General features: G+C 46.6%; 2 protein-coding genes across 4 annotated transcripts; one reads left to right on the top strand and one right to left on the bottom strand.

The window, feature by feature from the left end:
- Nucleotides 1-6,418: 6,418 nt before the first annotated feature.
- C10H19orf12 (chromosome 10 C19orf12 homolog) lies at nucleotides 6,419-17,318 on the bottom strand. Of its 3 annotated transcripts, none has more exons than XM_063111122.1 (3): nucleotides 17,154-17,318; nucleotides 11,317-11,486; nucleotides 6,419-7,563 (listed from the first exon to the last, which is right to left on the bottom strand). In XM_063111122.1, the coding sequence occupies exons 2-3, from the start codon at nucleotides 11,474-11,476 to the stop codon at nucleotides 7,298-7,300; spliced, it is 426 nt and encodes a 141-aa protein (XP_062967192.1). In that variant the 5' UTR covers nucleotides 11,477-11,486; nucleotides 17,154-17,318; the 3' UTR covers nucleotides 6,419-7,297. The 3 variants fall into 3 exon arrangements, with proteins under 3 accessions (XP_062967192.1, XP_062967191.1, XP_062967193.1); XM_063111121.1 differs by having other exon boundaries at nucleotides 16,969-17,318; XM_063111123.1 differs by lacking the exon at nucleotides 17,154-17,318 and adding an exon at nucleotides 8,307-8,365 and having other exon boundaries at nucleotides 11,317-11,402.
- Nucleotides 14,565-15,077, top strand: LOC134388807 (beta-2-microglobulin-like). Its single transcript, XM_063112118.1, has one exon. It carries the CDS (start codon nucleotides 14,597-14,599, stop codon nucleotides 14,954-14,956), a length of 360 nt encoding a protein of 119 aa, XP_062968188.1. The 5' UTR covers nucleotides 14,565-14,596; the 3' UTR covers nucleotides 14,957-15,077.
- Nucleotides 17,319-24,463: the final 7,145 nt, after the last annotated feature.

Raw genomic sequence — 24,463 nt, forward strand, 5'->3', positions numbered from 1 at the left:
GGGTCATATGGTAGCTCTATGTTTAACATTTTGAGGAGCTGTCAAACTGTTTTCCAAAGTGGCTGCACCATTTTACATTCCTCCCAGCAACGTATGAAGGCTCTGATTTCTTCCCAACCTCATTAATACTTGTTATTGTCTTTATTTTAGCCATCCTAGAAGGAAATAAGTGGTATCTCATTGTGGTTTTGATGACTGATGGTGTTAAGTATCTTCTTACGTGCTTATTGCCCATTTTTAATTGGATTATTTTTCCTTTTATTGTTGAGTTATAAGAGTTCTTTTTATATATTCTAGATACTAGTCCCTTATCAGATATATGATTTGCAATTATTTTCTCCCATTCCATGGTGGTTTTTTTTTTACTTTCTTGATGGTATCCCAAAACACAAAAGTTTTTAATTTTGATGAAGTCCCATTTATTTTTTCTTTTGACATTTGTGTTTTTGAGTCATATCTAAAAAAACACTGCCTAATCCAAAGTCATTAAGTTATTCTTATGTTTTCATATAAGAGTTTTATAGTTTTAGTTTTTACGTTTCAGTCTATGATCCATTTTGACTTAATTTTTTTATATGGTAAAAGGTAGGGGTCCAACTTCATTTTTTTGCATGTGGTCATATAATTGTCCTGGCACTATTTGTTGAAAAGACTTATTTCCTCACTGAATTGTCCTATTACCCTTGCTAAAATTTTTGTTGTTTTTTAATATGGGAGAACTAATGCATAAGTTCATGCTGGTGGGACAGAGCCTGTAGAGAGAGGGAGAAAATGACAAATGAGAAGGAGGAGAGTGGCTGCAGCTGTGTCCTCAGGTGGGAGACAAAAGGGATCCAGGGCCCAGTGAGGAGCTGGCATTAGTCAAGAGCAAGGTCATTTCACAGTAACAGGAGGAAAGATGGGTTACATGGGTACAGATGTAGGTAGTGGGCATTCTCTTCTGATTACTTCTCTTTTCTTAGAGAAACAGGAAGCAAGGTCACCACCAGAGAGCGAGGACAGAGAAGAAAGGGTTGGGAGCCTGAGGAGAGGAGAGGTTAGAAGGAGAGGAAATGGACTGGGAAATACAGGATAATTCCTGGCAACGTTGCAGCCCCTCCTGAGCTTATGAATTAAACGTGACCAATCAACATGGTCAGGTGTTTTTCTTTAGGCACATCCAGCTAGGTAAGTGCTGGTGCAGAGATGGTGGATTTGGGGGGACACTGTCCTCCAAGGCCTCTGTGGCAGGACAAGGCTGGTTCTCAGTGGCTGCAGCAAGCAACTGCCTCCCAGGGGAGGTTCAGCCTCATCCAGGTAGGAGGTCTTCACTCACACACAGCTCTATTTGATGTCTCAAGGCAGAGGGGAAATCTCCCTGCCCTTAAATCTAGCTAGAGCATGGATGAGGAAAGCCACCTGCAAGCCCTCAACTCTCCCAACTCCCAACCTGTCTTAGTCGGCTTGGGCTACCATAACAAAATGGCATAGACTGAGTGGCTTAAACGAAAAAATGTATTTTCTCACAGTTCAGGAGGCTGGAAGCGCAAGATCGAGTTGCCAGCATGGTCGGGTTCCAGTGAGGGCTCTCTTCCTGGCTTGCAAGTAACCACCTTCTTGCTGAGTCCTCACGTGAAGGAAAGAGAGAGTGAGGAAGCCCCCTGCTGTCTCTCCTTATACAGGTACTAATCCCATCATGAGGGCCCGCTCTCATGACCTCATCTAAACCTAATTATCTCCCAAAGACCCCATCTCCAAATACCATCATATTGGGAGTTAGGACTTCAACATATGCATGGGAAGAGAGGAGGGAACACAATTCAGTCCATAGCACCACCCAACCTGGTCTCGAACCCTAACAAGGACCTCAAGCAAGCCCGGATGCTGAACTTCAGAACAGAGGAGGGACGGAAAGAGGTTCCTGGCCCTTACAGGACGTGTCTGCTTCACTGGTAACCTGCATGGAAAAGAGAAGTCTTTCATTTGTACATTTTCTATTGTGTATCTTATTGAGTTGTGATGCCTGCTATGGTAGCTGCTGGCCACACGTAGCTAGTCAGAATTGAGATGTGCTGTTAAGTGTAAAATATATAAGTATACCTGGTTTTAAAGACTTAATATGAAAAAATTGCAAATATCTCATAAATAATTTTTTATATTGATCACATGGTGAAATGATAGTATGTTGGATATATCTGGTTAAATAAAATATCTTATTAATTTCACCTGTCCTTACTTTTTTAAAAATGTGGTTCCTAGAAATTTTTAAGTTACATATGTGGCTTACATTTTCGGTTTGTATTATATTTCTACTGGATAGCACTGACAGAGAGAGAAGACCTCATATCCAAAACAGCTCCCAGCACAGTTGGCCCTCCTGCCTCGGTGGATAGGCACGGGCATGTCAGATAAAACTCCCATGGGGCACATGATCTGGGGTTGGGCATTGCACGCCTCTGAGGAGGTGAGGGCCCACAGAGGGCTGATGCGGACTCAAGTCACAATGGCCTTGAACAGTCCCTGGGAGGCAACAGCTAGCTCCCTATAGAGCTGACAAGGCTGGTTCTTGTTTGGCTTAGGAACACATAAATAACCCCCATTTTAAAACCCTAGAATTCCCTCAGGCACAAAATGCCCACACTTTGAGATTCATGCCAGCCCTTTCTGCCCCCTCGGAGCCCCACCTTCATCAGGCAGGGCCCTCCCTAGGATCACCAGCACCACCTGCAATCCCCCTTTTCCTTTTTCCTTTCAAGCACATAGGTATGAATTTGCTGTAAGCTAGATAATGTACATGGGGCAATTTCATATGCCCGTCCCCATTTACTATTTATTAAAATTGGCTATTAGTATTCCATTATATTGCCCACGTAACTATTTCCCTGTTCAACATTTGAATTGTTTCCCTTTTTTCCTGCTATTATAAATAGCAGTGCTATAAATATCTTTATTTTTTTTCCATTTGAATTATTTTATTGGAATGTTTTCCCTCAAGTGAAATTGGTTGGCTGGCAAGTATACACAATTTTATGGTTCCTATGATTTTTTTTCTTCAAATCACTCTCCCAAAAGACCATCACTACTATTGCCTTGTGTGTGTGCGCGTGCGCACATGAGTATATACACCTTTTTTGCACAGCCCTGCCAGCTCTGGGTTTGATCATTTGTATTTATTTTTACTAATTAATTGGTGTATAACAGGTATCACCTAGATATTATACTTTCATTTGCTTAGTTGCTAATAAGAATGAGTAAAGTCCTTCTCTTAAAACCCAGAAAAATAAAATAGGCACCACATCTATAGTTTAGAAAAACTTCCTCCGTTTTCCAGGATTTGGGGGTACCTATAGCTGACCCTGAGGCTGCAATTCAGCTGGACAGGCCGGAGCTCAGCCTCCTTACTCACCATCACCATAATGGTCCAAGGAGACTCCTTCAGCCAATAAAGCCATTTATCTCCTCCCACAAAACTGAAAACACAGCAGACATTCTCTTTTCCCTGTGTGGCTTAGATGAATCCTGGCATTTCTTAATTGCCATATGTTGATTGTTCAGGATTGAGAGACATTCTGTTTTATATGCAAAAAGGTTGCAGGAGACGAGGCTGATGTTCTGTTCATGGCTTATTAAAACTTCAGGAAGGCCTCAGCCCCCTTCCCACGGGGCACTCATAAAACAGCATTCTTTCAGAGCCACATCCCGAGCGGGACCTGCCCTGGCCGGTGACCAGGAGAAGGCACTGTGGGCAGAACAGGAGAGAGGATGTACGTGGCATGCCCACTAGATGGCACCTCTCAATAACTAATGGGAGAAGACGCTTCCTTCCAAGGCTGGCCTGCCCTCCCCAGCCTCCGCACTGTGGCACCCCCAGCCGTGTTTACTTCCAAGCCAGACATCTCAAAACACAGAAAAACAAAAAAGTTAATTCTAGCTAAAAATACACCATCTGCCTATGAAAAATTTCACTCGGCGCTGTCATGTCAACACCCAAAGCAGGTTAATATCCAGCCCTGGAGCAGATGGTTTCTTTTTATAATTATGAGGTCCCACACCAAAGCTTCCTCCTCAGCTGCCTCTTCGCCCTGCTGGCAGTATGAGGTCATTACCCAGGCGATGCAGGGAGTGCCATACAACTGGGAGTGCCAGTCCCACCACGGGTCACCTGGCCACCCAGCCTCCCTGCCAGCCACAGGTGGGGCAACTGCAGTCCTGTGGAGTCCCCTCTCACCCTCCACTGGGCCTCAGCACTGAGGCCACCCCTGGGCAGGTGGCCCAGCAGTGGGGCACTCCCAGCCATCTTTCATAGATAACAAGAGAGGAACAGCCAGGCCACAAAGCCAATCAACCCCACTCAAAATGAAATCAAAAGAAAAATGGATCAAACCAAGACGTCAGTAGTCCCCTATTAGATTACTAAAGGTTTAGGACACTCTCATTCTATCCCTTGGTGAGGACGCAGTGAGATGTGCACTCCCAAGCCCTGCTGTTGGAAAAGTAAACTAATGATACTGCCTCTCAGGAAAGAGTGTTGACCAAATATAACAACCTTAAAAAATGTCACATCCTTTTTAATCCAGCAGTTTCACTTTGAAGAATCTATCCTAAGACTATCTACTGTTTACGATCCAAAATATGAAGAGATTATTAACACAGAAATGATCACTGCAGCATTATAATAGTAAAAACCTATAAAAGGAAATACCACCAGGCATATAGTTAGGTATAATAAAATATTCCCCAGCCATTATCAATATTTACAAGGAATTTTAAATTACACCAAACGTTAATTGATAAAAGTGTTCAAAGAGGTATATACAATAGGGATGCAAATACGTTAGTGATATACATATAGCCTTAAAATGATTGCAGGAAAGATACAAATTTGTTAACAGCAGTTTTCTGGGTGGTAAAATTTGTAGTGGTTTTCATTTCATTATGTTTTTCTGTGTTTTCAGCAATAAACACTGACAAATAAAAGGAAATGAACAGTTTTCAAAGACTGTTTAAAGACAGAATTAAAAGAACGCATGAGAAGCTGGTAACAGTGGCTCTATCTGGAGTCAGCATTAGGGGAACACCTTCCTAGACAGTTCGTACTCTCTGCTACCTTTTAAGTTTTGTACCAAGCAGGTATTACCTATTCAGAAATAAATGTTTACAGAGAGGATACAGAAATAGAAATACTATAATCACAGGAGCTGAGAAGAGAGCCTGAGGAGGAGAAACCTGGAGAAATCAAGGAAAGTGCTTTCAGCTCCTAGGAGAGATGGGACTTGAGGTCCAAACTGCCCTCTTGGGCCCAAAGCTACTGAGTCACCCTGGGACCTGGCTAGTCACGGGTGTCTTCACTCTGCAGGTCTGCTCCATCAGACAAAATTGGTGAGGAGTTGGACCATCTCCTCTCTGGGTGTTTTTCTCATGCGTAGAGGCAGACAGGCTGGGGGAGGGGCTTCAGTGGATACTGGGCCTCTGAGCTGGGTCCACCTGTGTCCCCTGGGCCTGGCACAGAATGGGACGCGAGTACAAATGGATGGGGCCCAGTCACCTAACAAAGGGAACTCCATTACAGCCCTGATTTTCCAGGAGGATCAGTTGTAAGCAGCTGCAGTATTTGGCACATTGTTCAAAATGGAAAAAGCATCCACCAACTTTGAAGTACTGAATCAAGAATCTTTATTCTGGTTTCACTCTCATGCTTTCTGCGAATCAATGTTTTACCCTAACACTAAAGAGAGGGCAACTTTAGAGCCCACTAAAGCTATAAAAAATGTGGGGACAGTGCATGCCCTGATTTTAGATTTTTATTTCAAGGAACCGCAAGGAGTGACTTATTAGCAGGAAGGGCAAAAATGATCAGTTCGACAAGAAAAGTCACATTCAGTTTTCACAGACAACCTCCCCTTCCCAACCCTGCCCTGTCCCCCATCAACTCAACCAGCACATAAACGAGTAAAGTGGCTTCATTAACTCCAGGAGTGTGGCCTGCACTGGGGCACCTGATTTGTGTTAGACAGGCCAGCTGAAGAGTAACTTCTCTGGGCGATAAAGACTCGATCCTTCCTTAATCACTGTGGGTTATAATTCACCCTGAAGTTTTCTTTACACAGGGAGGTGCCAGGACCGAGCATTCCTCTAAGCTGGCCCTCAGCAGAAGTGCCTCCCTCTGCACCTCCAGGGACCAGTCCATGGAGAAATACCCAAGTCCCCACCCTGCCCCAGGGCCTGGGGGACACGAGGGACCTTCTGCAGCTGCTAGAGGAGGTTGGGGGTTATGTGCACACACTGGCAGCACAGGGGGGACAAAGCCAGACTGGGAATGCTAGTCTCAGGCCCTGGAATCGGGAGAGCTTTCCTTCAGTCTTTAAAGCCACAAGTCTGGTAGCTTCCCTTTTGTTCCACATGTAAGACTTCAAATGTTAGAAATGCTTCACACAGAATATGTGGGAAAAAGACTTTTCAGAAAAAAATTTATTATAATTTGATGACACTCACTCAAGTTGTAGTTCGGAAAGCAAAGTGCATACAGTATTAGGGGAATTTTTAGGGTGGAAACATTTCTTTGACTTGGTTTATAATCCCATCACTTCAGAAAAAGCAATACTTTTTGCTGAAAATACTTCATGTAAAAAGCATAACTCAAGAACTACCATGACTTTTCTGGTGAGGAAAGCAAGACCCTGGGAAGAAGAAAGCAGCTCATGGGAGAAGAGGCCAGTGCACTTGGCATTGTAGTTTGGCTCAACAGGCCGACTGTCCCCCTCCATGAGGCCACTTAGAAGTCACTGGGCAGGGAAGGCACACACTCAGGAGGTAATTACGATTCCAGCATGAGCCAGCTCTCAGATCCTAAGACTCTGGGGCCAAAGAGGGGGGGATCCAGTCCTACAACAGGTGCTTGGAAGACAACTCATCTCCACGAGATGAGAAGGCCCCACCGGGGGAGAATGAAGGGTAGTCAGAAAGACGAACATGATAACTCCCTCCAGACTCCCATGCTGGCGAGAGAGGACTCAGAAAACTGCCGCTGAGGCCTGCAACACGCATGCCTTTGCTTTTCACAGGCTTCCCAATCAAAGGCTGTCAGTGCTCATTAGAGCACATGACCGCAAAAACATAACTTCTTCATAAATAATTACTGGAACATGATGCAACATAGTAGTAGCCTCTCCAGCAAGAGATTCCACTCCAGTTTAAGGTAATACATTGATGATGTGTAGATTTCTCAGGGAAACCTACTGCGCTTCCCCCAACTCTCCGGTCATCTTCTAGGAGTCACAGAATCTGCTACACAAAAGCCCCACTTCCCTGGGGCAGTAGCCTAGTCGTCGTACTGCACTTCGGCCTGCAGCTCTTTGGTGACGTAGTTGACCAGCATCGCCAGCAGCTGCTGCTGCAGGGCATTGCTGCCCATGACCAGCGCGGTCAGCTGCACGGCATCTGTCCACTCCAGGTGCCTGACAATGGCAGTGGCTTCGTTAAAGAGCCTCCGCTGTTCGGCAGGGGGCAGCTCCATTAGGATCTGAGGAATTGGCTTAAACTGTCCACTTGTCATCCAGGCACCTAATAGACCCCCGACAGCCCCCCCTAGAAAACAAGGAAGGGTTCAATTAGTTGTGCCTTATTCATAAATGATGGCCTTAGGTTCTCGTTGATAGCATGTCCACCAGTCATGACGGGTGGGCACATTCATGACTGGGTCAGAACGGGCTCAGCTTCATGCCTGCTCCACCAGGCAGTGTGGAGGGCAAAGGTTTATGTGGTCTTTGGTCCATTTGGCTCAGATAATTGACACAACATGCACTTCCCTAAGCTTCGCACTTAAGAAGCAAAATGAAGCGTACACCATCTCCTACCTCGGAGCTGTGCTAACTAAAATCCTCTTCATGGGCGGCAAAAGGCTCCCATGCTTCCCATGAAAATCTCTCTCTCTCATCACAAAGGACAGGGATGAGAAGCAAATGCATTTTTAAGGAAAACCATCTCAGTGGTGAGGCCGGCTTTCTTTCATTGGGTAGCTGATATGCTCCTTGTCCCTGAACTTAGGAAATTTCCAGTGAACTCATATGGTTAAAAGGAGGCTAGGGACAGATAAGGAGATTCTTTCCTCTTGAAGCAATGTTTTTCATAAATCCCCTCCAAGTTGTATGACGATAAATGATAAATTTAATGTATTTTACTATTTCTTTTTCTGCTTCCCAACAAGGGCGCAAACATTACATTAAAATGTAAATTTAGGGCCAGCCCGTGGCTCACTTGGGAAAGTGTGGTGCTGATAACACCAAAGTCACGGGTTTGAATCCCTATATAGGGATGGCTGGTTAGCTCACCTGGGAGAGCATGGTGCTGACAACACCAAGTTAAGGGTTAAGATCTCCTTACCGGTCACCTTTAAAAAAAAAGAAAATGTAAATTTATTGCCAAAACTGAGGCACGCTATCTTGAGACATGAAGACCTTGTATCAGTGGAAAGGTCTATCTAATCAGGCTACTTGCAGGATGCTGCCAGGAAAGGGAAGATGACCCAGGGCAGGGGTCTCAAACTCAAGTGCTTTCAAGGGTTTGGTGGGTGACCAAAAGGAGCGAAATGGGGGAGTGGGCCTGTGGTGACCTGGAGAGCTGGGTCCTTGTCAAAAAGGACAGGGCTACCCCATGGCAGCCAACTGCTGCCACACGGCATTCCAGATTTATATCTTTAAAAGTCTCATGATTTTTAAATATCACCATCAGATATTTCAGGATGTAGCCTGAGGGACTGACTTAGTGTCTCACTTCCAAAGAACAGAGCATGGGAAGGAAAACAAACTTTACAAATGGAAAAACCCAGCAAACATGACCTTAACCAAGTGACCAAGGCCAACATCACCAGTGATGTCATGTGGATGTCATGTACCACCTGAAATGATGCAAGAGAAGGTCACTTCACCTCCAAGGCACTCTTTCCAATGACCTATAGCTACAGTCCAATCATGAGTAACACATCACACAAACCCAAACTGAGAGACATTCTACAAAATACCTGCCCAGTACTCAAAACTATCAAGGTCATGAACAACAAGGAAAGTCTGAGAAACTGTCACAGACCAGAGGAGACTAAGGAAATGGGCCAATTAAGTACAATGTGGTATCTTTGACTGGATCCTGGAGGCCATTAATGCAAAAACTGGTGAAATCCAAACCAAGTCTAGAGAATAGTTAATAGAAGTGTATCAGTGTATCAGTGTTGGTTTCTTCATTTTGACAAAAGTACAGTTGCACATGTCACATTTAGGGTAATTGAAACTGGGTGAGGAATATATGGGAATTCTCTGCACTACCTTTGCAACTTTTCTGTAAATCCAATATTGTTCCAAAATTAAAAGTGTATTTTAAAAAATGCAGCCTGGTCCAGGAAGAACCCACTTGCAGTCTGGACCGAGATGAGAGGCAGCAAAACCTGTGCTTCCCAGAGCCAAGCGTGGAGGCACCCAGAGCGGATGCCTCTTCTGGCACCGAGACCGGAACCAGCCTCACATCCTGGAGTCTGAATACTGCCCTGTACAGGACTCACCTCCTCTCTGAGAGACAGGAGCATTCTGGGGAGCGAAAACCAGCTAATTTACAAGTTTTACTGAACTTTTCCCCATGACACCAGTGAAACACTTAGAGCCGACAAGAGTTGCACTCATCTGCACTAAACCTTTATGAGAACATCAATATTTGATTTAGAGCAGCACTTAATGCAAAAAGTCACCAGGAATATCGACCAGCAAATTACTCGCTCTTTGGAGAAGTGAAAATTCCTTTGTTTTCTAGGTAAAATGATGCTCCCACCCACAACCAGAGGCTGGGAGTAGTGAATCCCCCGGGTTTTCTTTGCAGACATCCTGTTTGCTACTAGCTTTTACGCAATCTGAATAAATTATGTGCTCCCAAAATGGCATCTGGGCATAACTAAATGATAAAATGATCCCAGTAAGCCCCATCTGAGCACTTAGATGGGGGTGGGGACAAAGATATAGAATGTCACCTAGGAGGAAGGAAATGGCTTGTCTTCTCCCTTACTTGTTTCTTCCTGGATGGCAAGATGCTGAAGTCAGGACTCAATAATTCACAGAGTTTCAAAAGGGAAATATATAGAGGGAAGGTCTGGGGCCACCCACACACTTATTTTTCTCCTCAATTTGGCCTCAGCTTAATGAAATGTCTTTGAATGTCACTCCCACTACCAAAGAAATGATCAGAGCAGGAAGCCTTGCCAGTGAGTTAGGAGACAGAAGCCAACCTCAGCAGAAAAGTGTTATCTCTCCAGCCTATATTCATGTGAAGACTGCAAGCCATATAGAAAGGATTTCCACCAGACCGTGAGCTCTCCACGGCCCCCAAGTCCCTGCACAGGATGCCCAGCATGGAGCAGGCATTCAGTAAATATCTGCCGAGCCCAATGCAGCAGATGCCACTGAGCCGCCCTGAGAACACCAGCTAAACCATATTGCAGGGTCCATCTGAGGCCACCTCCAGGGAGGCCTTATCTGGGCCCTCCCCAGCTGAGGTCTGAATGCTGGCCAGATCTCTGGCTCCATTTTAGTCTATGACTTGGGCCATGGCTCTGAGCCAAACAGATCTTCCAAGGCCTGGGACACAGGAATTCTTCCTGTCCCTAATCCAAATGAAGTAACTTCATCCTGGCTGCAAGGAATGATGGGAAAATTAGCCAAACCTTCATTCATTGCCACAAACAGTTCCCAAATAGAAGCAGGTTGTAAAACAAGGGGACAGGTATGACCACTCTATGAGTAAAAGGCAGTTCTCCTGTTGGTTTTTTGTTTTTTCTGCATTGGACTTTTTGCTTTTAGCATGGGTAAGCTTTCTCTGAACAAGCTGGCTTACGCAAAATGGCACACAGCATCCACTCATAGCAGGTGCTCAGCAAATCCCAACTGCCCCCATTCCCTTCTGAAGTGACACAGTAATGATGATGAGGGTGAGGGGGCCATCCCACGGACCCAGGACACCACGATATCTTCAGAAGCTAGGACACATCCCTGGGGAAAGGGCAGGGCCAGTCATCCTGACTATTCACTTTGGGATTCCAGCACTGTGGAAAAGCTGTCCTCCAGGTCTGAATGGCACTGACGCTATTGCCAAGAGTGCCCTGCATTTCTGAGACATTCACACAGAAGCTTGTATTTTTAACAGGACAAATTATGTACACAAAGATCATTTCACAGAAGCAACCTTAACTCCACAAACTCCTCACATGGGGCATGTGACACTACTTTTACAAGGTCGTTCCTCCCTACGATTTCAAAGGGAGGACACTCACATTGCTGGCTGTCCCTAAGAGACACCTGCACTTACCAACAGCTAGTCCCGGTGGACCACCGACCAAACCACCAACGAAGGCCACAGCTCCTGTGACCAGGGCACCCTTCCCAGAGTGCTTGACGGCTGCCTTCATTTTCCTCTCCTCAGAAATGGAGCACAGCAGCTTCATGATGTCCTCCACCATGACAGGCATCTTAGCAGGCCTGAAGGGAAGGATTTCAAAGGGAGAGATTTAACAAGTGAAGAGTATTTCCACCCAAATGTTATTTTTCTTAGAGTTTTGAGAAAGGGGCCTCATTTTCTGGAGAGAACAGTAGCTCTGCCATGTACACGACAGACAGCATTGTCACATGAAAAGTTCTTTGTCACAGAGAAAGCAGGGTAGTGGATAGTTAATAAGCAAACAGAAGCAGCAAGTGGATGAAAGATCATCTTTGCCCTCTGATTAACTTCTGATTTATGACAGATTAAGGAGCAGCCCCAGCCACATGTTCCACCAGCTCAGCACAAGGGAAGCAGGCCTGACCTCTCTTGCATCAGTGGCCTTTCAGCTGGCTCAGGCCATCCCCTGTGCACAAAGCCTGGCAGAGACTGGAAAGTCCCAGCCTCATGTCCTGTGTTGTGTGGCAGGGCAACTGAGCTAACGCCAAGCCAGAGAAGGGGAAAGAATGTGACTCCGGGACTACACTGGCATTTCCCCACTGGATGACCCTGAGCAGTATGTCAGATATCTCACCTCTAAGATAGAGATAAACCACCTACAGGCTGGATTCTCGCACGGCGTCAGAACGGGTGGGAAGTACATGGCACATGCCTGGAACACTGCAGACTCTCAGTGTGTGATGGCTCTAAATGAATGTTCTATTACTAATGCACACCACTGGCTTCCTTAAATGACTACATTTAAAATCAGTGCAGTTTTACACATGGCACATTAAAAGCAGGGACAAGATGAAGCAGTTAGATGAAGTAATCAGAAAATGAAATAAATCAAAGAATTCCAAGGGGCTTGCAATGCATATGGACTGATGGACAGCTGGACGGATAGACCTTAAGAACAACAACCTTTATAACAATTCTCTGGGGTCAGGAAACTTTGCCGTGCTGATGAGGAAAAGGTGGGCAAGGGCAGGGCAGGCTCTGCCCCTCTGAGGGATGGGTGAGAATGGAAAGCCCCAATACCAACAGGCCACCCATCAGCAAGTGATGCTTCTCCTTAGAGCTTCAGCTGGACCGAAGGCCCCATCCGCACTCTCTTAGAGACACTTCCCTTTCCAAGCTGAAACACTGAAACAGTTGTGAAAGCAACGTGACTGAGGAAGTTTGGGGCAGATTCTATTGCTTAACATCTTTTAGTTATATCAGCTTTTTATGACCCAAGGATAATCCAGAATCAGCAGTCTCTAATACAAAGTTGCTCTTCCAATCCTGGAGAGAATTTTGAGCCCTTAGAACAAATCCATGGATCCACCATATTACCACAAAGTCAGGTTTTCAGAACTTCTCTGCAGTCCCAGGCCAGGTAAGAAGTATCCTGTGCTCCAGCCCCTGAAAATTTCCCTTATTTTTTCCTTTTGATAGATATACAGTCTGTGTTAATGACGGGGATATGCTCTGAGAAATGCATCGTTAGGTGATTTCCTCATTGTGAGAACATCAGAGTTCACTTACACAAACCTAGATGGCACAGCTTACTACATACCTAGGTATAGCCTATGGCTCCTAGGCTGCAAATCTGGACAGCATGTTACTGTGCTGAAACTGCAGGCAGCTGTAACACAATGGTATTTGTGTATCTAAACATAGAAAAGGTACAGTAAAAATATAGTATTATAATCTTATGGGACCAACCTGATTATGATGTCTACCCATCAACGGAAACACTGCTATGCAGCACATTACTGTACTTTAGATCCATGATTCTCCAGTATACACAGGAATCACTGAAGATCTTGTCAAATACAGTTGGTATGGGTGGGGTGAGATTCTGCCTTTCCCACAAGCCTCCAGATGGTCTTCTGCCCTCACTGTGGGCAGCAAGAATCTAAGAGAGCATGACCCAGAATCTGGACATGTTACTCAGTCCTTTAATTCAAAAGTTGCAAACAGATATCCCCCAGATGTGTCTGTTTGGCCAAGCAGGGTGTGAGAGGTAGTGGAGGGACAGGCCTTACAGGGTTGTCCAAGGCACTGAAGGGCAACTCTGAATGACCTGTGTTCTGGGTCTGCTGAAACACCGCCTAGCTTCCTCCTGCCCCAGCCCCTCTGCTTCCAGACAGGTTGAATGCCTACTCCTCCTCCGTGGATGAGAAACCCCCTCTGCTCTTCCAGTGGTCAAGATTTGTCTACACACAAATGTCAGGACAATAAAATGCATTATCATAGGGGGCAGAAGCCACCCAGAAATGGGGAGATGGAGGGAGTAACCTGATTTACCCAGTAGCCATGGTCCTGAAAAGGTACACACACAAACAAAACTTCAAACACATGTTAAAATAACCAAAGGAATTACTTTTACAGTAAAACCCTTCAAAAAGCTCAACATCTGACCGTAAAGTATTTAATCACCTTTTAGCTTAGGTCTGGTTTATATCCAGTTTTTCATCTGTTAATTATACTGGAAAAAAAAGGAGGTACAGCCCAGGTCTCAGGAAGGCTCCTATGTAGGCTGCAGAGAACCTCCCATTTCCAGGGGGGTGAAGACCTTGAGCCTTGCCATGCTTGGTCTGCAGGGTTGGCTTCCATGTGAGTGCCCCAACATCACTCCTAAAACAGGCTGTCTGTAGAATTAGTATCTGCACTCTTGAAACAGTTCTGCACAGCAAGAAAATGTTTGTAACAGAGGCAGGAAACAGATATATAACCACTTCACCCTCCACTGCCTACCAAAAAAAAAAAAAACAGATTCTGACCTGCTCTGAATGACTTTAAGTCAAAACCCACAGGGGTTAATGAGGTGTCACTGTGCAAATGCTACTTCCAACCTCCACTTAGCCCAGCCAGGCCAGCACCAAAGCATAAGCCCAGGGCTCTGCCAAACTGGAGGGCCAGCAGATGTCACAGTGTGTGGGAGGGCAGGGGCAGGAAGGAACACAATTCCGGCTAGGTTTCAATAGTCCCACACCACGGGTAGAGGTGGTATTGAGGCTGCCTTAATCCAGGGGAAAGATGCTCTAACTTCTTTGTAAGAATCATTGCAGAAGATAGAGCATCGATAGTCTCTTGTTGTGGAAGGTTTGTAACCTCATCTCCTGACCCCTTGCTAAAAAGCTCAGCTTCCGAGTACTGCGTTGGACTCCGCTGTGGAGTAGCGATGTCGCGCTACGTGGTCTTGACTGTGCTCGCGCTACTCTCCCTGCCGGGCCTGGACTGTGAGCCGCGTTCTCCGAAGATCCAAGTTTACTCACGTCACCCAGCAGAAAATGGGAAGCCAAATTTCCTCAACTGCTATGTGTCTGGATTTCATCCACCCCAGATTCAGATTGATTTGTTGAAGAATGGAGTGAAAATAGAAAAAGTGGAGCAGTCAGATCTGTCTTTCAGCAAGGACTGGTCTTTCTATCTTCTGGTCCACACTGATTTCACCCCCATTGAAAAAGATGAGTACGCCTGCCGTGTGAAACATGAAACTCTTTTGGATCCCAAGACAGTTAAATGGGATCGAGACAACTAACCAGCATCAGGGAGGTTTGAAAATGTCTCATTTGGTCTGGACTAATTCCAGATATATATTTTGAATAATGATATATTTCTATGCCTTAGGGATAAAATAAAGGAAGTAATAATGATGTTAACACACGCTTCATGATCTTTACCATTCTTGTTTTTTTTTTGTTTGGGGTTTTTTTGGCGACTCCTGAGGGTATCCAAACCTGTGACCTCGGCGTTTAACAGGCACGATGGTCTCACCGTGGCCAGCCCCATGATGTTTTTAATTATAGTTTGGGAGCTGTCTCCATGTTTGGGGTGTTTGGGCAGTTAGTGCTAAGAGGACTGGCAACTTAGAGGTGGAGAGGAAAGAATTCTCTTGTCCAGCATCAGCATCTTGGTCAAATCTAAACTCTTCAATCTTTTCTGCACATAAAGCTGAATAATAAGATGGTTATGCATGTTCAAAAGTAACTTCCAATTTGCATACTCTGCTTAGAATTTGGGGAAAAATTTTAGAACTATTATTAACATTATTGGAATTTTGTTATAATGGATAAAACATTTTGTCATATGAAATTCATATTTAGCGCTTGCATCTGTTAAGTGAAACATGACTGTGCATATTTTGATTTCATTTTTTTTGCTAATTAAAACAATAGTAAAACTTGAAAAAAAATAAAAATAAAAAAAATAAAAATAAAAAGCTCAGCTTCCTGAATTCTCCAGTCTGGCCAGATTGAGAGGGGAGTCTATCCTGCTTCTCCTTCTCTCACCCCAGCGCTACCTTTGCCTGCAATGACAAAGAAGTGGGTAAAGAGGGAGGATGGAGACAGACCTCAGAGGGGTGGGAGTGTGGCCTCCCCTCCCCCCAATATCACACCTATTTCAGAATCAGATTTTTTTTTTTTTTTAAGGTGACCAGTAAGGGGATCTTAACCCTTGACTTGGTGTTGTCAGCACCATGCTCTTCCAAGTGAGCTAACTGGCCATCCCTACATAGGGATCCGAACCTGTGGCCTTGGTGTTATCAGCACCACACTCTCCTGAGTGAGCCATGGGTGGGCCCTCAGAATCAGATTTGTCAGCCACAGAGAAGATAAATGCCAACTTGAAGCCCTGGTTTCTTGCAAGCACCCAGGCTGATCTGGGATGTACAGAGAGATGTAGAAAAGCCCATCCCTCGACAGCAGCCTAGCTTTCTGAGATGGACCAGATTGTGAGAGATAAGAGAGAAGGCGGCTTTGGAGCTAACACAGACCTCCATGCACCCTGTATTTTAAAAAAAAAATTGAAAATAGGAGCCTTTAGAGTGATCTTGCTCACCTGCAATCCTTAGCACTTCCTGCTTCTCTGGTGGAATTTACAAAATGCTAAAGTGCACTCTGCCTCTTGCAAACCTTGTCTTTCACTTCTCTATGCCCCAGTGTGAAGGTCGCAAGTGGATTCTACCAGCAAACCCTGCCGGATTCGCTTGCAGAGTTTTTTTGCGTTGGTTTTGGTTTTGGTTTTTTTAATGAGTTAGTTGCCAATACTTTAAAATCAGGAGATTTCACACACACCTCAGATTCTTGATTTCTCTTGAAAAATCAGAAGACCAGGCCACATTGTCCTTGCCTTTCTGTGTAGCAAGGTAGGCCAGGGCTGATCAGAGGCTGACACCTTGCCGTCTCCCACTCTCCCACACACAGGGCACTGCCCTCTCTGCCATAGCCCCTGCCAGTGGCACGCACCTTACCTACCTACTCGGCCCATAGACAGATCACTTCGCAACTTTTCAAAGTATCCCTATTTCTTTCTTAAAAGGCTAAGGAAGTTACCTATCCCCAACAAAACTAATCTCACCTCCTAAATTACTAACATCTCTTCTGATCATCTCTAAACTAGGGCTCACATCCTCTTCCCATATGACAAGGCCAGGCGGGCTGGCCCGTGCAGGTGTCCAGCTGTGACCCCGCGTTGCACGTATCACACCCACCGCACACACCCCGAGGTTCCTGCGGGAGCCAGGACTCTCATGCCAGCTCTGCTGCTTACCTGTGTGGCTTTAGCCTCTCCGTGCCTCAGTTTCTTCATATGGAAAATGAATACACTAATGGCGTCCAGCCTGGCACCGACAGAGTCAAGCTCGGGGCACAGTTCGCTCGGGGCGCCCCCTCCCCCGGCCGGTGCGGGGCAGGGGCGGCTCCCCGGCCCGGCCCCGCCCTCGGGCGCACCTTTACCTGGACGACAGGCGCGCCGCTGGGGTCAAAGGCGGGCTCCGCGGCCCCGGGGAGACTGAGGCCCGAAGCTCCCGCCGTCCCCGCCGTCCCCGCCCGGCCCCGGTCCGTCAGCCCCGCGAAGGGTCGCGCAGGCCGCGGCGGCGGAGGCCCGCGCGCTGGTCCCGCCCTTCCGGTCCGCGGGGCCTTCCGGGTCGAAGGCGCCGGCGCTGCCTGCCGGGCTTTGCCCTGGAAGTGGGCCCAGCCGCGGGGAGGAGGCCTCGAGGACGCGCCGGCGTCCCCTGCCCCCGCCCCCGCCCCCCGGCCGGGGTCCCACCGGAGCGCGGCTCTGGAGATGAGTCTCTGCGGCCCCGAGGCTGAGCGCCTTCCCGTCCGGCCCCTGCCACACACCCCACCACACGCGTTTTAGACCCGGGTTCCCTTGGACCTTCCTCAAGCCTGCAGGGTCCTCCTGGGGGATCCTCCTTGGAGATCCTCTCTCCCTTTGGCCGTCCACTCAGGATCTTCTCAGACCCTCAGGCCTAGGGGCCCCCTTTTCTCCCCCCAGTCTGGGCACGGGAGAGAGCACAGGGGCATCTGGAGGTCGAAAGTGCTAAGTTAACATGTGGTGAATGGATGGACCAGAGGCAAATCTCAGCTGCCTCCAGCGCCGGCACAGGGGCCTCTGGGGCTGGGAGTGTGAAAAGGGGCACTGGATCTGCTCCTAGGGTACCAGGGGAGGGGGCAGGTCTCACTTCCAGGGCAAAGCTGAGGTTGGGGAGCCTCTTAGGAGGGTGCAATAGGCATGAGGGGTGGAGTAACAGAAGGGCCAGGGCCTGTGAAGATCTGCCCCTCTCTCCCGTGCCCCCACAGACCCCAGTGCTGGCCTTGAACCATCTCAAATCTGAAAGAGGCTTATGGGGGTTTTCCATGGACCATCCCACTTAACCTTGACAGCAACTCCGAGAGGAAGACATGGTTGTCATTGTCATATTACAGATGGAAGAACCTAGACACAGAGAGGTCAGTCTGCCCAAGGCCACCCAGTTAGGAAGTGTCAGGGTGCAGACTCCAGCTGGGGTCTAACTGGCTCAAAGCTCTGGCTTGTGACCTGCACTCTCTGCCTGGCTTTCTGGGGTGCTGGGGGCACCCAGAGGACAGGCCACTTTCCCACTACCAGAGTCACTGTATTAGTCCATTTTTGTTACTTATAACAAAGTACACTGAACTGGGTGATTTATAAAGAAAATGAAATTTATTGCTTACAGTTTCTGAGGCTGAGAAGTCCAAAGTACATCTGGTGGTGGCGACAGTGACCCAGGGGTCTCACATTGCAAGGTGGTGGAAGCAGAGAAAGCAGAGAGTAGACTCTCCTCTTCTTTTAAATCCCTCAGAACCACACCCCTGACCACCATTTTTAATCCATTCACTACTGCACGGTCCTACAATCCAATCACCTCCTCAAGGCTCTGCCCTTCAATTACCATAAAAGGATTTTCCACTCTCTTAACAGTCACAGTGGGGACTAAGTTTCTAATACATAAAACTTGGGGGACACAATTCAAGCTTTAGTGAGTTTGGGGGGGACATAATTCAATCCACTACAGTCATTTTGATACTTTTGCTCCCCGCTGTCCCCATTGTGACAAAGGTCCTAAAGCATCAACCAAAATTTCCCTGACCAGAGTGAAATAACACCATCAGTTCCTGAATAGGAGCTTTTGCTTGAGTTTGGGTGACTTTCAAGAGTGAAAGTTAACTGAAGCTAAGAACAGCCCAACTTAATGTGGTGTCTTTGGCCTCAGGCCTGGGTGAGGTGCGCTGTTTCTCTGTGGGCAGCTCCCCCTGGCGGCACATTAGAGAACTGGGCCTGCCTGCTGACTCCTCCAGAGACTGGAAGGAGTGGGGAAAGATGCTGGAAGTGAAGGAAACTTCAAAGTTGGGGCCCTCTAGAGAAGGCAAGCTGTAAGTTAATGCAAATCTTCAACCGGTCGAAACTTGGGACCTTTATCCTGATGTTAATGAAGTCATAAAGTGATTACATACACTGAAGCCCAGAAGTGTAGCACAGGGTACCACATTCTCCTAATAGCAGCTGGGGACTCCTGCAAAATGGGTGCTGTGAATGAGGCACACAGTGGGCTTTCCATCATGGCGTGGTAACTATGCATTGGCCCAGCGTACAGCTAATGCTTTCATAATGTTCACAATGACCTTGGGAAAGTTATTCAACATCTCTGTGCCTCAGTTTCCTCGTCTGGGAAATGACAATAATAATAATGCCTATCTGATAGGGTTCTTCTGAAGATTAGAGGAGTTAATGTGTAGAAATCTAGATTATTCTTGTCTACATCATAGAGTATGAAAATTAACAGCTTCTCCACAGTCTTGAATGTGAGCCCCATGTGCCCAGAGTAGCAGGAAATCCAATTCCACCCCCGCCCTGACAAAGCACTCTATTCCTGATGGGCCCAAGAACCCCCGCAGAGTGCTAGGTTGTGTTCACAGGGCCAGCTGGATCTAGAACACAGAGGGGACCCCTGAGGCCGGCACTCTACCTCACCCCCCAGCCCTCACTCTTTCCAGAGGCTGAGTGTACCAGCTCTTAACTTACATGGCTCTTTCAGGATAAAGCCACTCACCCAGTCCCAGGGCTGGATGATCCCATGTGCAGGCCACAGCCATAAACCCTGCAATTTCTTAATATTAGCATGCAAGTAAACTTGGTATCATTTTGAAACCCACAATTTTATGGTCAGTGTTCTTTTTTACTTAAAATTACTTTTGAGGAGGCACTAGTCTGTTTAGTGTTTAAGGATTCCCAGGGATCTTGATCCAGCCTCTAGGCCAGTCATTTCCCCCAAGGCATTCCACACACCCAGGGTGACCAGGTCAGGAGAGGTTCCAACCCACATGCTGGAACCCAGACACTCTTCCTAAAGACCTCTGAGCCATTAGCCCCAGAGAGATGAGGAATCTCCCCTGGCCCCACCCTTGCCCCAGGATGCATACCATTCCTTCCATATTTTGACTGTTGGGCACACTGCTGGGCACACCATATGTGTTAACTTGTTCAGGCTACCATAACAAAGTACCACAAACTGGTCGGCTTAAAACAAATTTATTGTCTCACAGTTCTGGAGGCTAGAAGTCCAAAATCAAGGTGTTAGAAGGGCTGTTCTTGCTATGGTATGGATGTTGGTGTCCACCCCAAATTCATATGTTGAAACTTAATCCCCAATGTGATGGTATTAAGAGGTGGGAGGTGATTGGGTCATTAGGGGAGCCCTCATGAGTGGGATTAATAACCCATAAAAGAGGCTTGAAGACCTTTTTGACTCTCCTACCATGTGAGGACAGAACCACAAGCTGCCATCTGTAAGATCACCAGATACTGATTCTGCTGGTGCCTTGATCTTGGACTTCCCAGCCACCAGAACTATGAGAAATCATATCTATTGTTTATAAGTTACCCAATCTATTTTGTTGCAGCAGCCCAAATGGACTAACACTCCCTCTGAAACACAAAAGGAAGATTCCTTCCTTGTCTCTTCCTAGCTTCTGGTGGTGGTTGTCCAACCGTGGTGTTCCTTGGCTTGCAGCTGTATCTCTGCCTCTTGCCACATGGCACTCTCCTATGTCTGTGTCTATGTTAACATTTTCCTCTTTTTATAAGAACACAAGTCATATTGGATTAAGGGCCCACCCTAATAACCTCCTCTTAACTTGATTACATCTGTAAAGACCCTATTTCCAAATAAGGTCACATTCACAGTGACAGGGTTAAAACTTTGTATCTTTTCGGGTAATACAATTCAACTCATAACACCAGGTACTCAACAAATGCCAGCTGTGATTATTATAATCCGAGCATGTGCATGGTACACGCACATCCACTCCATGGCACGATAAAAATAGCCTCAGGCCAGGCCTGTGTCGAGATTGTTGTGTACAGAGAGACTTTGCAGCCACCTGCCTTTAGTCTTGGGATCGCTTAATTCTGAAAGGGTTGTCGAGGGACAAGGTGGCTTTGGGACTAGTAATATCTCATTCCAGTTTTCATCACTGTTCTTCTAAATAATTAATTGATCTTCTTCCTTGGTGTTTACATCCTTCAAATATTTGTAGACGGTTATCGTGTCCCCTTAGTCCTCACTTAGCACCACTCTCCATATTTGCTGTAGTGTTTGTGTTCTCATCATTGTCATTATTATTATTATTTCTTCCCGGCACACTGTCTTTGTCCCTCAGCCACCATCATCATTCTGTGAATTTCCTCCAGGTTCCCAGCCTTTCAAGTGCCAACTCACCCAGGATGGAACATTAGAAGTCAGTAGTGGTAATGAGGGATGGCTTGCGGGCCTTCTGGTCCCCTACTCCTCTCAAATTCTCATCAGTTTCCGCAAAGCCACATTAAATAAATAGACTTGCTAAGTGAAAACAGTGTGCTTACAGTACAAATGCAGCTTCCGGACAAATCCCCCAGCCCCTGCTCCCAACCAGATACTCCTCAATTTCCTCAACTGCAAAATGAGGATAAGAAATCCCTGCTCTCAACCTGGGATTACTGTGAAGCCTACATGAGGAAGAGTCGAAAAGTGCTTTGTAAACCACAAAGTGGGGAGGGTGGCACTACTAGTAATGCCTTCGACATATGATTGAATTTCTGCAAAACATTCCAGGGGTCAGCCATTCTACAAAGCTAGAAATTCAAAGTTAAAATATACAAATGAACTTGATAGAGCTCAGATTCACCCTAAAATCTGTCTATTGAAAGAATATACAGCGATGCCCTACTTAAAATCTACTAATAGATTTTAGTATTCCAAATAAAGTGTGGAACTTGGAGCTGAGTGGGCCCTTGGAAACATGTTACAGATGGTCCTGAGGGGACTTTGGAAGGTTACGCTGCTATAAATTTTTTTTTAAAAAATCCACCTTGTCTCCCATTTCAGATCTTGCTAAAGAGTTCTTCTGTACTTGGAAGACTTATTTTCAGTCTGAGAAGAATGATTTTCAATGGTTCTGTTGAACATGCAATTCTCATGCAAGTATTTCTATAATTATCCTGTTTCAGTTATAATACAGTTTCTGGAACAATAGGACTTTTATTGTATTGCCATATCTGTTATAATAGATGTTTTATTACAGAAAATTATGGTAGAGTCACTATTACGATTCTGAAGTTTTTATTTCAAATTGCTCATAGGATGGAAATTCTTTCTTCAAGTAGTTTTTACTTTCATGCTGCTTTGGATTTTTTTTGACTTTTGTTTTTGTTATTTTTCTTTGGAAATCTGGTCTGTTTGAGATTTTGTACAAAGGCAGCTTTCTTTTGCTCCAATATACATAATGTGAAATTACCCCAGTTTTTCGTTTGCTAGTTAGCTTGTGATACACAGTTTTTAAAAATGTCATCTAGATGGTTTATATATATATATATATATATATATATATGCATAATTTATTAAATTCTTGCCAAAGAAATTCCCATAAACCTTGTATTAAATGAAGCTGATAAACCATATCTTGAGAAAGAATAAATAATATTAGTGACAGTGACAATAGAGATGTTGAAACTTCAGGTGCATTCAGGCTAGATACGATCCTGTTTCAGGTGGTTGCCCTGTCCCAGAGAAGAATGGGGGCTGGGGTGTTTCTCGGTTAAATTACAGCCTCCAGACCCCCCAGCTGTTGGATACTAAGCTTGTATTCGGAAGCACGTTTGCCGACTCCAAGAGCAATAGTCTTAGCCTTCCGGAAGATACCACCTCTGGGGAAAGGTGATTCTCAAATCTCGAACATCAGGTCCAGCTTTAGGCCCAGTCAACCTTTCCACAATGGAAGGACTTGAGGACTATGAAAGGACCCAGCATATCTGCCCACAGCAGCTCAGCACCATCAGAGCCAGCCTCTGAGTTTAGCTACTATTTTCATACATTCCTGTTGAAACACATTCCCGGGGCTTAGAGTCTAGAACTGCTGACGGAGGAACAAGTCCTGGGCCCTGAAAAGAACAGAGGCTTCCTAGTTACAGAGTCATTGGTTAGACAGAGCTCCTCAGTTTTCAGATTTCTTAGGCTCCTCAGGAAATAGATGAAAGGACTTGCCCAAGATCACACTCTTAGTACCAGAATCAAACAACACTCCAAGCCTCTGGGCCTCCCAGCCTCTGTTCTTCCCATTAACACAAGCTCTGGCAGGAACTGGGAGGGTACTGTGAGTTGGGGGATTTGCATTGGGTGCCCGGTGCTTTTGGAAGGCAGGAAGGCTGTGGGGTAAACACACACACACTTTCTAAATATGGAGAGACTCAGAAGAGAAAACTTCAGAGAATCCTCCAGCACGGAGAACACTGATAGTTTGGAGCTTCCAGAAGAGAGGCACCTGGGAACTCACAAAGCTTCTTTTGAGGCTCAGCCGCATGGGGAGGTGGGTCTCACCTTGTCGCCTACTCTATCCCCATTCCCACCCTACAGCCGGCTGTCTGCTGCAAAATTTCGGCTACCTTGGGGGAGCACACTTCAGACTTGAGGATGAAAACCAATGTGGAAGGGACCTGCTTTGCACACATTCGTTCTTCAGTCCCCCTTGCTGGGACCCTTTCTGTTATGAAAGCAGGGAGATCCCGTGTTCCCATCGATGCTTACCGGCTGGAAGATCTCAGGTACATGATGCTCAGTTCACCTCAGTGTTCAGGCCCTGAATAGGGTGACTTTGGGGCAATAGATTATCCTCAGCAGTGTCCATGGGTTGGGAATTTGAGGGTGCCGAGTGGAGTGGACGCCCAGCACCCCCAATAGCCATTTCTTCCGGGAGAGAGGGGAGCTCCCCAGCCGAGGCTCCAGCAGGTGCCAGGCCCTAAACCCTCTCTCCTCCGTCGTCTAAATCCCCGCCGCAGGATTTTTCTTTTCAGGGGCTGTCACGCTTTGCAGGGGGAGCAGCGCAGGTCCCCACGCAGAGCCTGCGGCGCGCCCGGAGCAGCGCGCAGTGCAGCGGGAGGCGCTCGCTCGCCCGCTGGCGCGGCGGAGATTGGCTCCGGGGATCAGCGGCCCACGCTTTAGCGGCGGTCCTGCCGGTGCCAGCGGCTCGCAGACAGTGATCTGAGCGAGCCAAGTGGTTCCTCTCAAGTAAGCTCCTCAAAATATCTGCGGAAACCTCCAAGATTACAGCGCCCACACAATGGGAGCAAAGCGGCTTCCAGTAATGCGGCAGACAATAGGGCGCGGGGAAGGAAGAGGCCGGCGGGCCGGGGCCACCCCGGCGCCCGCACGCACGTGCACCCGGCCCCGCCGCGCCCCGCTTTGCAGATCTTGTTGCTCCACCCCTAAAAC

Source organism: Cynocephalus volans, chromosome 10, assembly GCF_027409185.1.
Source record: "Cynocephalus volans isolate mCynVol1 chromosome 10, mCynVol1.pri, whole genome shotgun sequence".
NCBI lineage: Eukaryota > Metazoa > Chordata > Mammalia > Dermoptera > Cynocephalidae > Cynocephalus > Cynocephalus volans.